Source organism: Cuculus canorus, chromosome Z (genome assembly GCF_017976375.1).
Source record: "Cuculus canorus isolate bCucCan1 chromosome Z, bCucCan1.pri, whole genome shotgun sequence".
NCBI classification, from domain to species: Eukaryota; Metazoa; Chordata; class Aves; order Cuculiformes; family Cuculidae; genus Cuculus; species Cuculus canorus.
In genome coordinates, this window is record NC_071441.1 from 16,424,231 (window position 1) to 16,439,933 (window position 15,703).

Below are 15,703 nucleotides of genomic sequence, written 5' to 3' on the forward strand. Positions count from 1 at the left end.
TTATTTATTTACCGCTTGACACTAAACAATTAGTCTTTTTCACTCACCAGTCTTTTGTTTTTCAGTGTGCCTTGACAGATTATACTGGACAGATAAGCATTCACTTTCCAGGACACAAAGTCCTACAGTCCTTGAAGTCTCTCTCTATTACCTGTTTCTAATTTAAGCTTTACTCCAATACCTGATACTCTCATGGTATTTACTGATGCTTCAGGTAAAACGGTGTGTGCTGTTATAGTTTGGAAAAATGATGAAGGACAGTGGGTAAATGACCTACATGTTGTCACAGGCCCACCACAAGTAGTGGAGCAGTTGTTCGTGTCTTTACATGATGGTCCGTTTCAATCAACATTATAACAGACTCTGCATATGTTGCAGGATCAGTCTATAGATTAGAACACTCTTTTTTAAAGGAGGTGTCGAACAAAAATTTATTTGCACTGTGCTGGAGACTTAGATGTCTATTGAACAAAAGAACTTGCCCATATTTTATTCAAGATGTACAGTTACATACCTCTTTACCCGGACCTAATAGTGAAGGTAATGCTCAGGCAGACTGCCTTGCAGGAGCTGCAATTTTGCTAAATCTTTTTGCACGAGCACGATTATCATTGGAATTCTATCACCAGAATGTCAAAGCACTGCAAAAGACATTTTAATTAACTCAAGAGCAAGATAAAAAAATCATATACAATCATGCCCAGACTGTCAACATATTTTACCAATACCTTCCACTAGAGTGAACCCTCGAGGTCGTTTTGCACTTGAAATTTGGCAAACGGTTGTAACACATATCTCTGAATTTGGTAAATTTGAGTATGTCCACATTTCTGTTGATACTTTTTGTATCAGTACATACCGGTGAGAAAACTAAAGATGTATGTAGACATTTTATAATGGCCTTTGTGGTGATGGGAGTGCCAAAAATCATAAAAACTGACAATGGTCCAGCCTATATATCACACAGAACACAAACATTTTTTTCAACAATGGGGAATCCAACACATCACCGGTATTCCCCATTTGCCAACAGGTCAAGCAATTACTGAGCTAGCTTATGGTATTTTCAAGAATATGTTGCAGAAAATAAAAAAGGGGCGAGCCTAGGGTTATCCCCACAAGAACACATAGCAAAAGCCTGCTATGTATTGAGTTTTTTAAATGGCTGGACGGAGGAAGGACCTCCTATATATCAATGCTGTGATTCATAGAAACAACATAAAGGTCAAGATAAGGCCCAAGTTATTGTTAAAGATTTGCAGACAGATCAACTGGAAGGACCTTTTCACTTAATAACTTGAGGTAGAACATATGCTTGTGTTTCTACAGGTTCTGGCCCAAGATGGGTACCCGCTCAATGGGTCAACTCTTCGTTGTCACGTTCATCGTCATCATCAGCAATATGACGATGGCCACATCATTGTGGATTCCACTTCAACTGAAAACTAATATGTGGGTAACCGTAGCTACAGAACAGGACAGGACACACTGTATCTATCACTATCCAATCCGGGAAATCCTTTTACAACCTGCTTGGTAGGACAACCTGTCCACAACTGGCCTGTTCCCTCTGACAGATGGCAATTTGTAAACAACGCCCCTACTGATATAGTTGATGAGTTCAATAATTGGGTTGGATGGCTTCCAAAAATGAACATTGAACCACAAGAATTAGATTTGTTAGGATCTGTGAAAACGGATTACTGTGTGATTTTCAATTACACAGATGCATGGGCCTCATTTAAGGGATCAAGACCAGGGGATATAGATCCCGAAACTCATAAGATTCAATGGTTAAATGCTATTTTGCCTGTATACAGAAATGCCACTACATGGTGCAGCTATACTGCTGCAAATCTAACATTATCTAGTAGATACCCACACAAGTTGCCTCCTGGGTTCTTTTTAATCTGTGGAGACTGCCCTTGGCCAGGTGTCCCCTCTCGTGCATGTGGGGGACCATGTAGTATTAGAAGACTAGCACTATTGACACCCAAGACCTCCATGATTGAAAAATCATAGAAAATGTCACAAAGGTTTTACACGTGCTTATCAATCTGGTTGTGACAATAATACAAAGTTTTGGAACACTGGTAAAATTGTAGTGGAATCTTTATTTGTAACAAAAGTGGCTGTGGGTAAAGCTTTGGTAATGCTAAATAACCTTAGTTGTTGGCTAGCAAAACAGATTAATGCTACTCCTCTAACACCGAGTGGGTTATTGTAAGACGCTGATTCTGTTATACATGCTATGCTTCAAAATAAAGCTGCCATAGATCTTTTGTTATTAGCACAAGGTCACAGATGCCAAGATTTTGATGGACTTAGTTGCATGAATTTATCTGACCATTCAGAGACTATCCATAAAAGCATCAACAGTCTACAAGACAGAATGCAAAAGCTACAGCAAGACGATAGTTTTCTTTGTACACACAGAAGTGGGAGATATAGAGGTTTCCAGAGCAAGCTCAAATATGTCAACAGAGCGCGTGCAGCCTTGGGAGAAGGACACTGTTATGCTTGATGGAACAAAACCATAGGATGAGAAAGCAAGAATTCAGTACACACAAGGAAGTGCATAGAGCATTGTGACATGGCTTAGATACGCGTTTCAGAATATGTAACCACTAGCTTTTGCCTTGCCTGTTGATAGCACTGAGAAAGTATTAAAACGTTCTGATAACAGTAAACAGGAGCATGATCAATGCATGATCTGTTAGTTGATTGGTTTATAGGTATACGTTAACAATTGTGATTGGATACAAGTTTTAGAGTTGTTATATGATTTGTATCGAGAAGAATATAAAAGCAGTTGGGCTGAGAGTAAAGTTGTCTTACTTTGCATCCCAGAATGAGTCCATGCAATTTCAGGATGCAACAGGCTTTAATGGAAGTCCATAAACAGCATAAATTTGACATAAGTTGGTGAGTTCATCAGAATTTTAAGGATGACTTGGATGTTCCAGTCTGTGCCTTACCTAGTATATCACAGAACAAAGGCAAAAGCACATCAGTATTAAGCTAGAAGCAGACGAGATTTTTCAAACAGAACTGGTAGGGCTTCCATGACGGGAAAGGGAGGAGATTGAACACCCAGCACAAAATATCAGCATCTTCCTTTTTGTATCTTGGATAAAGCTTTGTACTGGCAAAACTGTAGCTGAAGTTTGGTGGGTAAAGAACTTACCACACGTTTGCATAGAACCTTTGCGTAGAGGAATAGAGGGGCAGAATCACATCCCTCGACTTGCTGGCCGTGCTTCTTTTGATGCAGCCCAGGATATGAAAGGCCTGGAACCTAAACTATCAAAGAACAAGATGAAGGTTTGAAGTAAACTGTTTTTCCATATTCTGGGTTTTGAGGAAGAACATCGTTTTTAGGAGCGTGGCCTGGAACTGCGAGATGAGGCAGGTGGAAGCACAAGCCACATGTTATCAGCCATGTTCCTACTGGAACCAGTCGTGGCCTGCTTTGAAAGGCCTCATCTTGCTTGCCTGCAATGGTGCTTGGTTGTGAAGTCACTTCAAGCAGCGTGGCTCTCCCTTCCATGCTCAGCAGCACCCACTGTAGCCTTTCCCTGGGCCTGTGCGAACCTCATGAGGTTTGACAAGGCCAAGTGCAAGGTCCTTCACCTGGGTCAGGGCAATCCCCAATTTTAGTACAGGCTGGAGGATGATGTGATTGAGAGCAGCCCTGCAGAGAAGGACTTGGGGTGCTGGTTGATACGAAACTTGATATGAGCTGGCAATGTGTGCTCACAGCCCAGAAGGCCAACCGTGTCCTGGGCTGCATCAAAAGAAGCGTGGCCAGCAGGTCGAGGGAGGTGATTCTGCCCCTCTGTTCCTTTCTTGCAAGACCTCATCTGGATTATTGTGTCCAGTTCTGGAATCCTCAACATAAGAAGGATATGGAGCTGTTGGAACGGGTCCAGAGGAGGGTGACAAAGATGATCAGAGGGCTGGAGCACCTCCCATACAAGGACAGGCTGAGAGAGTTGGGCTTGTTCAGCCTGGAGAAGGCTCAGAGGAGATCTTATAGCGAACTTCCAGTCCCTGAAGGGGCTGTTCACAAAGGCTTGTAGTGATAGGACGAGGAGCAATGGGTATAAACTGGAGAGGGGCAGATTTAGACTAGGCATATGGAGGAATTTCTTCACCATGACAGTGGTGAGACACTGGCACCGTTTGCCCAGGGAAGTTGTGGCTGCCCCATCCCTGGAGGTGTTCAAGGCCAGGTTGGATGGGGCCATGGGCAGCCTGAGCTGGTGGGACGTATCCCTGCCCATGGCAGGGGCGTTGGAACTGGATGATCGTTAATACTCCTCCCAACCCAAACCACCCCTCTCCTGCATCCCCTCCCGCACCCCACTCCCCCTCTCCCGCCTCCCGCGCACGCGCCCCAGCCGCAGGGGAGGGGGAGGGGCTGGTGCCCGCGGCTGCGCACGCGCGGGGCGGGGCGGGGCGGGAGGCGGTGGCTCCGTGACGGGAAGGGCGGCGCTGTAGTGGCGGCGGCGGCGCCCGTTTCCTCCGTCGCGTCTCTGTCTTCGGCAGCTTTTATTTTTTTTGGGGCGGGGGGGGAGGCGGCGGCGGTGATGATGGCGTACTTCGTGGAGAGCTTCTGGGTAGGGAAGCGCTGGTTCCGCGGTCGCGCTGTGGCAGGGGGCGGTGTCGCAGGGATCCCCGCAGCCGCTCCCCCCCCCCCCAGGGCCGGGCCGGGGCGCGGGGGGTGCAGTGTGTGTAGGGGGGAGGGGGTAGTGGGGGGGCGGTTGTCCCCAACAACGCGGCGTCTCCTCGTTCGTGTGTCGCGGAGGCAGAGCGAACGCGGTGCCTTTTGTAGCGATATATCGTCTCTGTCTGCGTGTTGAGGGTGCAGCCCGCTCAGCGGCCGCGCTCTGTCCCGCTCTCTCTCTCTCTGCAGGCGCCTACGTGTGTTCGAAAGTGGGTGGGTGCAGACGGGGGAAGAAATAAAAACACGGGCTTGGGTTATTGTTGAGCCTCACGTGGAATGGAACTTGTTTCATTCTTGAACGGGTCCAGAGGAAGGCTACAAAGATGATCAGGGAGCTGGAGCATGTCTGCTATGAGGACGGGCTGAGAGAGTTGGGGTTGTTCTGCCTGGAGAGGAGAAGGGTCCGAGAAGGTCTTGTAGCGACCTTCCAGTACATGAAAAGATTATAAGAAAGCTGAGAGGGACTGTTTACAAAGGCTTGTAGTGATAAGACGAGGAGCAATGGCTGTAAACCGGAGAGAGACACATTTAGACTAGTCATTAGGAGCAATTTCTTCACGATGAGAGTGGTGAGGCACTGGCATAGGTTGCCCAGGGAAGCTGTTGCTGCACCAGCCCTGGAGGTGTTCAAAGCCAGGTTGGATGGGGCCTTGGGCAGCCTGGTCTGGTGGAGTGTCCTTGCCCTCGACAGAGGGGTGGAACTGGATGATCTTTAAGGTCCCCTCCAACTATAGCTGGTCTGAAACATGTTCTTGAAGTCACCCGGCTGTTTACATTGTTGCCACTTCTTTGCATGATTAGTTTTTAACGTGCATCTCTGCCAGGTAATGGGAGAAATGTAGAAGTGATTATTTGTTGGAACTGAAAAAAAAAAAAAAAAGAAAAAAAACTCTGCTTTTTTTTTAGATTTCTGCTTTTACTGTGTACGCAGTAGTTATTCCTAATGTGTAGTGAAAACTATTTTCATGAATACAATACACTTTTCTTGAATATGCTGTGTAGCCTGGTTGCCTGTTTTGTTTGCAACATTGTGTTTAATTTTGACTCTCTTAAGTTTCTGCTTTCAACTGAATTATATATTATGAATTATAATTATGAATTATATGTTGTATTGTGAATATAAATGGCTATAAACAGGAGAGAATGGCTATAAACTGGAGAGGGGCAGATTTAGACTAGGCATAAGGAGGAATTCCGTCATGATGAGAGTGGTGAGGCACTGGCACAGGTTGCCCAGGGAAGCTGTGGCTGCCCCATCCCTGGAGGTGTTCAAGGCCAGGTTGGATGGGGCCATGGGCAGCCTGGTCTGGTGGGATGTGTCCCTGCCCATGGCAAGGGTGGTTGGAACCGGCTGATCTTTAGAGTCCCTTCCAACCCAAACTATTCCATGAGTCTATGATTAAAATTTAATGAAACAGAATTTTAGATTTGCTCTTTCAGCATACAGATTTTCTTAATTTGAAGCAGCAGTGCAGGAGGTGAATATTAAACTACTATGTGGAAAAAAAATTATCTTTCCTAAAAATAAGATTTAAATTAATGTAAAATGTTGCATTTCGATTTGAAAAGTTGCTGTCTCGTCTTAAGATTAAAGTAAAACATTAAAGAACATTAAAGAAACATTAAAACATAAAAGACTAAAGAAGGGTTTCTTTCAGTTATCTCGACTGAAATCAAACACCTTTGTGTTTAACTGTTATGTACTATGGTATATTCATTTAACTGTTTGTCTGATCAGTTGTATTTTACTGGGTTAGTAAGTCGGTAGTTTTGTTAAATCAGTGAAGGCAGTGCGCCGTTCCCATCTGTTCTGTTTCTCTGTGTTTTCACAAATGTTACCAGCAAATATGAGGCAGTAGACATGTACCAAATCTTCCCATTCTCCCTTTTTGCTCTATACGGTCTTTGCCTTATAGCTCTGTTGGCAAAATCGTTTCTGTGGGTCAGCAATGAGTGCCAAGAGAAGGAGGTATTTTTCTGGTTTTGGAGGTTTTTCTCCTACCTCAAAAAATGACACAAAGTAGGACAAAAACCATGTTATTCTTGTTTGTTTGTCTTGCAGTGCCAATGAAGACTTGAGACAGGGTCTTAAACTTGCAAAACTTCTCTGAGGAACCTTTGTAATACCATGGACAGGGTTTTATTTTGTGTAGAAGTAATATAAAAGAATAGGGACTTCTTTGCTGTCATTGATACATATCTTTCAAGATTAACCGTTGTGTCTAAATATGATGGATTTTTTTTAAGACTAAAAGTATTGACCTTCTGTATGTCCTCAGAACCAGGCATAAGGTATAGGATTTTGCATTTTGAATAATTAGGTTTCTCCATTTCTACTAACTTTTCAGAGAAGGTTGTTGTTCAGAATTGTTACTGCACTGCTTTGGGAGATCTGGGGTACAATATATATGCTTTGGAAGTTGGTGAGAAAGTTAAAACAGAAATTAGATTACTGTTGAAAGGCCCTGAATGCATGCTGACTGGAAATAAATAAGAGCAAGTAGAAGAAGAGTAGTAGTTCTTTACTTAAGTAGAAAGAAAGGTTGTATTGTGTGGAGCTTCAAAAGGGTTGTTTTCTGTTTCTTGCTTTTGCTTTGCCTTCCTAGGTAGCACCTGGCAAAATACTTTGTAGCCTATGCAATGGGATAACTGCACTTTCTAAAGCACTGATGTGACAATGAATCAAAAACATAATTAATATTTAGTTATTTGATGTTCATGCTGTCATCAATTTGCAGCTGAAATTACACACTGGAAATTGAAGTCTGGGTCTTGAGCTGCAGGATGCTCTCTCCAGATTCAGTAATTCAATATAACTGATAGGAAGAGACATCAGAAACTTCACGTACTTTTTCTTCAGAAAAGGGAAGTGATATATATGTGAATATGTGTTAATTTCTTGCTATCTAGGGTGCTGTCTTTTTAAGAACTTCCTAAAAGCGCTTACCTAAAATGAATCTTCACTTCTTTGTTGTAATGGTTTTGAACTTATAATGAGACTTTAATGTCGTACTGCTTTTAAAAGTGCTTGAATATTTGCCATTTTTTAATTTTTTTTTTTTGAGAGTGTAAGAAAAATGGATATTTTATGGGCCTGCCACCTCTTGACTGCTTCTAAGAGGTCAATGAGAGATAAACAGGACTATTTTCAAGATGTGTAAAGTTGAAGTACGAAAACTTGTACTGCTCCTTGAAAAATTTTACTATCACTTGAAGAATGTAGGGATCTGCTAAGAAAGCACAGCCCAGAGTGGCAGTTTTCAAAACCAGTAGGATACAGTTACTTTTTGTGGTATTGAAAACTATGAACTAGTAGTACAGTCTATAAATGGCTTTGATTCTTATGACTGAGTTTCAGGCATTCAAGTCATGTGGCCAAACATTCCCAGCTCCTAGTTAGAATGTTGTAATAAAACACTGTGTGCTTGCTGCTACGTATGTGCTACATCAAAACAGTGATATAATTTAAAGAGAACACTTTCATTAGTTATTTCCATTATATGCAACCACATTCTGTCACTTTGAGTACATTCATGCTGGTAGAGCAGGAAAAAAAGCATTCATTATCATTGACTTATTATTTTCTTCACAGTGTTTAGGGAGCATTACATAAGCTTTGACATAGTATTTAAATTGAATGGTGCAGGTGATACTTTTGTTAATTGTAAGTCTATTGAACTATGACAAGTCAGCAAAAATAAGCCACTTCTAAGCCAGTCAATGTTTGTTTATTCATCATTTTAAATTAATTTGATTCAACTGCAGAAAGTTCTGTCTATATCTGAAAATGGCCTCTCTGTTATTCTGTGCTAATAACTCTGGAAGTTTGGGGATATAAAAACCTGTGTTTAAATTGGCTTAACAAATACCTTTTATTCCGTCTTTTTAATAGCTTGTGTTACCTGTAGCTTTTGAGAATGGCTGTGAGAAGGATTCTTTTCTTTTCAAGAGCTTTTGTAACATGTAAGGGCTGGCAGCCAGGGTTAATAATCTTAGCTTTGTGGAGAGGTTTGCTCTAGTAAGTGTAAGACATACTGTTTTATGCATTGTGTGATATGAGTGACCCTGAGGCTTGTCAGCTTTCCATCTGGAGTTTCATTCATATGTTTACACAATGCTACTCTTCTGCTTGGCGTAAGGTTGGATGCTCAGTTTCAGGAGAGCTGTTGTGCAATATTTGCTTAGTCTCCTCCCTCTGCGTGTGTACATGTTATGCAGGTTGGCAACTTTCCATCTTTTTGTTAAAAAATATTTTTAATTATCTAGATATGGAGGAAAATATCTGTCCTTCCTCATATGCGTAGAGCTTTTCTGAGGCTGATCTTAAAGATATTTAATTTATTGAAGCTGAGATAGCTAGTTTGCTTTTGTGTTCAAACTTCTCAAAACTTTCACAACTGAGGAAGATACGCTGCCTGTGTAAACATCAAGTGACTGCTTTTTTCCCGTGTTTCTACGCACTCAGTGTTCTGTAGCTCTTTCAGACACTCAGAAATGGAAATTTACTGATAGCTATAGCTTTCATAAATGTAACACCATAATGTTAATCACAGGGGTAGCTTCATGTATATACAGGGCCATTAAATTAAATAATTGCTTAGGTGGAAAGGATAAAACACCTTACTTAGTCGAAACTGCATCAAGGGGTAACAGTTTAAAGAAACTGGTAACACTGTTTTTCAGAGCATCTGAAATGACTTTACATATAGGTGGAGTAAGGAGAATTTCTGTTACTTTGTTTCTTTACAGTGTTACTACATTAAGACCAATGAATAGAAGTTGAACCAATATGGACTAAGCGTATTGAATAATACATGTTTTTCTAAGTTTGTGGATGGGAAAAAAGATCAATTTAGGTTAATCTTTGGAACTTTCATTTTAAAATTACAGGAGTGGGCACCCGGTCTTATTGTTACGTTGCACTAAAATTTGTACATTAATTGTGAAAATAGGCTGTATTTTAAGCTGCATAAATCAAATCTTATAGTTGCTGAACAGTTTCTTACTAGTTTCAGCAGATTCTGACTTTTGCCTGCATGAGGGAGTTGTACTTCCCTCAGCTCCCCTTAGTTGATGGTCTACAGTTACTATGGGGCATATCAGAGCAGCTCTGAAATTTTCTTGATACAAATAATTTTTACCAAAAAGATGGACATGAGCCGGAAGTGTGCACTCACAGCCCAGAAGGCCATCCATATCCTGGGCTACTTCAAAAGAAACATGGCCAGTAGGTCAAGGGAGGAAAGTCTGCCCTGCTACTCTGCTTTTGTGAGACCCCCACCTGGAGTATTGTGTCCAGTTCTGGAATCCTCAACATAAAAAGGATATGGAACTGTTGGAATGGGTCCAGAGGAGGGCCACAAAGGTGATCAGGGGGCTGGAGCACATTTCCTATGAGGACAGGCTGAGAGAATTGGGGATATTCATCCTAGAGAAGAGAAGGCTCCAGGAAGACTTTGTAGCGACCTTCCAGTACCTGAAGGGGGCCCGCAAGAAAGCTGGAGAGGGATTTTTTACAAGGACATGTAGTGATAGGATGAGGAGAAATTGCTTTGAATTGGAGACAGAAAAATTTAGATTAGACACTAGGAAGAAATTCTTTACTATGAGGGTGGTGGGGCACTGCAACAAGTTGACCAGGGAAGCTGTGAATGCCCCATACGTGGAAGTGTTCAAGACCAGGTTGGATGGGGCCTTGAGCAGCCTGATCTAGTGGGACATGTCCCTGTTGATAGCACAGGGCTTAGAACTGAATGATCTTTTAGGTCCCTTCCAACCCGAACTGTTCTATGATTCTGTGAATTTCCTGTTCCTTTTTTTTTAATCACATGTTTAGGTTTGCTGTGAAAACAGCATTTGCAGCTGTCCTTTTCTTCCTTCTCACAGTAGCTAAAGAAATAGTATGTATCTGACCAGTCATGGGACCATGGGACCAGTCATTCAGAATCACCTTCCTAATTGAGAAATATTTATTTATGTTGGGTAAAGAGACAGCTTTTTACACTAATAGACATTGATGTTGAACAGTTTTGGTCTGAAGTAGACAGAGCTTGGGCTCATACAATTTAATTCAAAACACAGAAAATTAATACTGCCCAGAAATGTAGGTTTTAAATTCAGAATGATCTTCATATGCAACAAACAAACTTATTATTTAATTTTCAAAGTCTATTAAGTATTTCAGTAAAACAGAGCTCCTGTAATCTGTTTCCTGTTATGCACAAGTCATGGAAATGCTGAATTCTGACTTCACATTTGCTGACACCATTGCTTTCATTTCCATGAGAAAATCATTGCAGTTAGTTCTTGATGAAGGGAAATGGAAGGACTGTCTGCCCTCACTTTCCGTGCCTTAATTTATTTTCTCTGCAGAGTTGGTCAGTAATGCCTCATTGTACTCTTATTAAGTAAAGTGTTTACTTATATTTGAAGCCTTGCTTCCTCCTATAGTTTGCTGTCAGGGGACATCCACAATATATAAACAAAAAAGCTCTCTTATGGCAGTGTAAAACGGGAAATCTCAACCAGAACACCAGCTTCTGAAGAGAGAGTTAGAGAAGACTAACCCTTTCTAGAGTTTATGAACTTCAAAGTGGTGAAATGGAACTTTTACGGAGAGTGGACCACTTACATTTTGCGTTCTTGTATGGAGTTTTTCTGTTGTTTTCTACTGAGTAATGATGAAATCATCTTAAACACAGATGGTGTTTGACCCACAAAATGACATTCAGGGTGGTCTTTTGATATGATCTCGAAATCTGCTGCATAGAACCTGATGTTACAGATGACAGCAAAGGTTCCTCCTTCTCTGAGAGATTCTTCTTAGAGAAGAATCTGCATCTGACTTCATTGTTCATCTGCCATAGCAGTGAATGACTGTTGCTTCTGAATGGGTGTGGAAGGTCTTGTCGGTTCCCTCTGCTACATGTGCATCTATCTATTTTTAAGTAAGCCTATACTGGACTGTTAGTGATCCCAGCTATTACTGTTGCCATTAGGAAGGAGCAGGTAGAAACATTTAATAAAGAAAAATTGGCTAAACAAAATTCTGTACATGGAAATTTATATACAATATGTCTGTGGAGCGTTGAGGAACAAACAACCAAAATGCAAATAAACTAGTTGATGGCACATGTGCATACATACTTAGTTTTTGAAAGGTGAACTACTTTTCCTATTAGCCACAGTATACTTCTCTAGATACAGAGTCTTAACTCTGATGCTTATTGTATAAATTATGTGAGCTACTCTTCGTGAGCACAACTACTGAATGGAGGAGTTGAGGATAGTCTGTGGATGTGATAAGATGTGATACAGCTTTTCCTAAGCAGAAAATTGTCTACTGTCTACACTGAGATACCATACTTAATTTGACATAGGGATATATATGTCTCCGAGCACGAGTAGAAGGTAATGTAACTTATAGAATTGTCATCAGCTTAATTATCAGAATCGTATAATTTATTGAACAGTTTTGAGGTGTAGGTGTTTGTGCTTATAGGTAGAGTCTGGTATTGGTAGCTTAAGCTAGCCTACACTTGACATTATATTCACAGGTGTCTTTTAATTGTGCCAGGCTTAAGCCACATAAGCCCTCAAATCTGAGACCCTGCTTTGGACTTGATGCTTTTTTAAACCTTACCATGTTTCTCACATAACTTCTTACTCTCTGTTAACATTTGATAATGTATAAAAGATGTGGCTTTCACGAGTCTTCTTTTTAACCTCAGTAAAGTATCTGTTCTGTTTCTCTGTTGTGTTTTCTGCTATTCAGTGTTAAGTAAGAAATAAGAGTAGGACTGATAAGAAAACATTTAAGTGGAAAAATTAGTTCCTTTGTGGTAACCTTCAGTTACAGTTGGGGAACAAGATGATGGCAGGAGTTGGCTGTTCTGGCTCATTCCATTCTCTAAAGGTTTGCAAAGTTACATTTCTGATATATTATAAGCCATCCAGAAGGCTACAACCAGAGGATGGGTCATGGCTGTGCTACCCTTCCTGAATTTCCCAAGTGGCAGAAAATTTATGGAGCTCTCATATAGAAAAGTCCCCTTTAAAGCTCCCATTGTGAAAAGTTCAGAAACAGTCATTGTTCAGCACGTTTTAATCAATGTGTTGGTTTAACTAGAAGAAACTCCTTAAGGCAAAAGGAAAGAACATTTCATAAAGGAGAGTTTTATTAGTTTTTCTGGAAGAATTGCCTAGCACTTATTTGTAAATGTTTATCTCCAGATTTAGGTACAGTAACAGCTTTGGATTAGCTAAATAAGGATTTTATTTTGTATTCTAATTGAAAATGTCAGTAAGGTCTTAATTACAGAGTTATTCTGGTATTTTTATAATGTGGTGGCATTCAGGGTTTATGTTGAGTGAATTCAGTTAATAAGCTACCTATTAGTGTGCCAGTAGTCAAAATTATGGTGGGCTTCAAACTACAGGGGGAAATGGTTCGATAGGAGTGAAAAGGGAGTGAAACTATTAAGACTGGTGCTTGAAAGAGTAAGACAACATTTAAAAAAATTACATTTCCTACTAATTACTGTTCTTATCCTTTTATTTTTCAAACTTATAAAAGCCTTGTTCTATAGTTAGTCCTAGAGTTCGCTATATTTTCGTTAATTCTGCTTGTGCTTTTTACAGACCTTTCTGTAGTTGCACTTAATGCTAAATTTACCTGCATTTCGATGAACCTTGTCAGGTTACAACTTATTGCAACCTCAGGAACTGTGATTTTGTAGGTGTGTTTTCTTTTTCTTTTGTTGGTTTTTGTTTTCCATGGTGCTTGGAAGAAATAAAACACTGAATCCTGGCTAGTAACTTGAATCAAATTGCCTTCAGTCCTCTGTTACTTGTAAATTTATGTGGCTGTGCATTTATGCATGTCCTTTAAGGCAACTTGCTGTATTATTCACTGATGTATGATGCGGTGCACTTGACACTTCACAGAAATGGGTTCACTACCATGACTGCTGCAAAGTTCTTCCATCCAGCCATTGCTGTTTCCGCTTACTTAAGTTGTGATAACTCTGCCTACCTCCTGCTCTTTAGTCCCACGTCTTCTGCTAAGCAGTGTAGCTGTTCGTGTCCTCATAGTGTTCTGGATCACCAATCTTTATTTTTATTTGCCAGCTTAGTTTTCCAGCTGTATCATTGTCATGATCAAGTGTGCCTATGGCGGCACTAACAAATTTTTCCAGAACAGAAGTATTTGGAGGGTTAGATGACCAAATCCACAGGCTCTTCTTGCAGGAGATGTAGAGCTGCCATTGTCCAGGATTTTAAGAATGTTAAAAGTCCTTGAACTTGTCCAGAGGATGGCAATGAAGATGGTGGAACAGCTGGAAGGAGTGTCCTGTGAGAAGTGGCTAAGGACTTTGGGTTGGTCTAGTTTGAAGGAAAGAAGGCTAAGGAGTGATCTCATTGCTCCCTACAGCTCCCTGAGGAGGGGAAGTGAAGAGGGAGATGCTGGTCTCTTCTCCCTAGAATACAGTGACAGGGTGCATGGAAATGGTTCAAAGCTGCAGTGGAGGAGATTTAGCATTAGGAGGTATTTCTTTACAGAGAGGGTGGCCAAACCCTGAAACAGGCTTCCTAGAGAGGTCGTCAATGTCTCAAGCCTGTCAGTGTTTAAAAGGCATTTGCACAGTGCCTTCAATAACATGCTTTAACTTCTCTTCAGCCCTCAAGTGATCAGGCAGTTTGGCTAGATTATTGTTTTAAGGCCCTTCCAACTGGAACTATTCTGTCCTGTCCTTCTTCCCTTTCCACTCTGATCATGAATGCATTTTTCCCAAGGGCATGCTTCTGCATGTTTTGTAGCAGCAGCATGATGTATCTGAAGCTTTTGTATGGGAGGAGAGGAATGGAGAGTTTGACAGGAAGACTTTTATAGTAGCAGTACTATTGATGCCGTGACTTGCCTCGCCCTCTTTTCAGTTCTATTGTTTTCTCCTGACTGGAGGAAGTTCACCGTGGTACCAGAGGTGATAAGCTGGCTTGGTTTCTTAATCAGTGTTTAGGGCAGTGTCTCAGTTCTAATGGTGAGGTACACCTTACTCACTGGATAATGCTTTAAGTTTTAAAACTAAACTTAAGATTAGACGAGGGGAATTTACCGATAGAAGGAGATGAGTGATTTTTCTTATTGCCAATTTTATGCAAAACAGAGGAGGATACATGAAGTGCAAAGAACTGGGAGGCAGGATATCCAGTGATCCCAAAGTGTAAATTTTAGTCTATGGAAAATAATGAAGGATAAGAGAGAATGAAGAGAGAGTACAATGTTAAGTATGTGTTTAATAAGATGTGAAGTGAAAGGATAGAACACCTGTAGCAATCTAGAAAAGAAATGGCTTTGAATATAGCCTAGAAATATGTCATAAGAGTTGCCATTTGAAGGGTAGTGGTAACAGCTGAGGTGATTTTAGTTTGTTTTAAATATAGGGGATAGAAGAGAACTAACAGCAGTCAGTAAAAAGCTGATGGATTAGAAATCATTCATTTCATGGAGCTTCATCAGTTATTAAAATGCATGGGTTCTGTACTTTGGTCTGTAATTGCTTTAGCATGTTGTCTCATAGTTCTACTTCTTTTATTATTGTTTAGGGGGAAAGGAACAATGGCTTTGATGTCCTCTATCACAACATGAAACATGGACATTTGTCAACAAAAGACTTAGCAGACTTTATAAGAGAAAGGTAAGTGTCATCTGTGGTAATCCTAGCTCTTCAATGTACTGTTTGTGGTTTTTTATTTAAGCCTATTATTATGTTTGGTAGCAACATGCAAAATATATAAAAATCAGCGAGCATTTTAAAATATCTGTTATATCCTACAAGAATATCTAGGTTTATTCCATTCACTTAGAACTGAATAGTGACTCTTAAGCATAGATTAACAACGAGCTTCTAATTTTCAAGGTTTGAATTAAAAAATGAGTAAAAATCTAGAAGTGTCACATTAGGTGTCCAGCAC

The 15,703-nt window shown here is 40.8% G+C and overlaps 1 protein-coding gene across 9 annotated transcripts in view; it reads left to right on the forward strand.

The window, feature by feature from the left end:
- The first annotated feature begins 4,491 nt into the window (after nucleotides 1–4,491).
- FCHO2 (FCH and mu domain containing endocytic adaptor 2) overlaps nucleotides 4,492–15,703 on the forward strand; it is a 95,498-nt gene continuing 84,286 nt past the window's right edge. For all 9 annotated transcript variants that reach the window (XM_054053701.1, XM_054053703.1, XM_054053706.1 and 6 more), the window contains exons 1-2: nucleotides 4,492–4,622; nucleotides 15,335–15,426. In XM_054053701.1, the coding sequence (XP_053909676.1) occupies nucleotides 4,593–4,622; nucleotides 15,335–15,426 (122 nt within the window). In that variant the 5' untranslated portion in view covers nucleotides 4,492–4,592. The remainder of the gene's footprint in view (nucleotides 4,623–15,334; nucleotides 15,427–15,703) is intronic.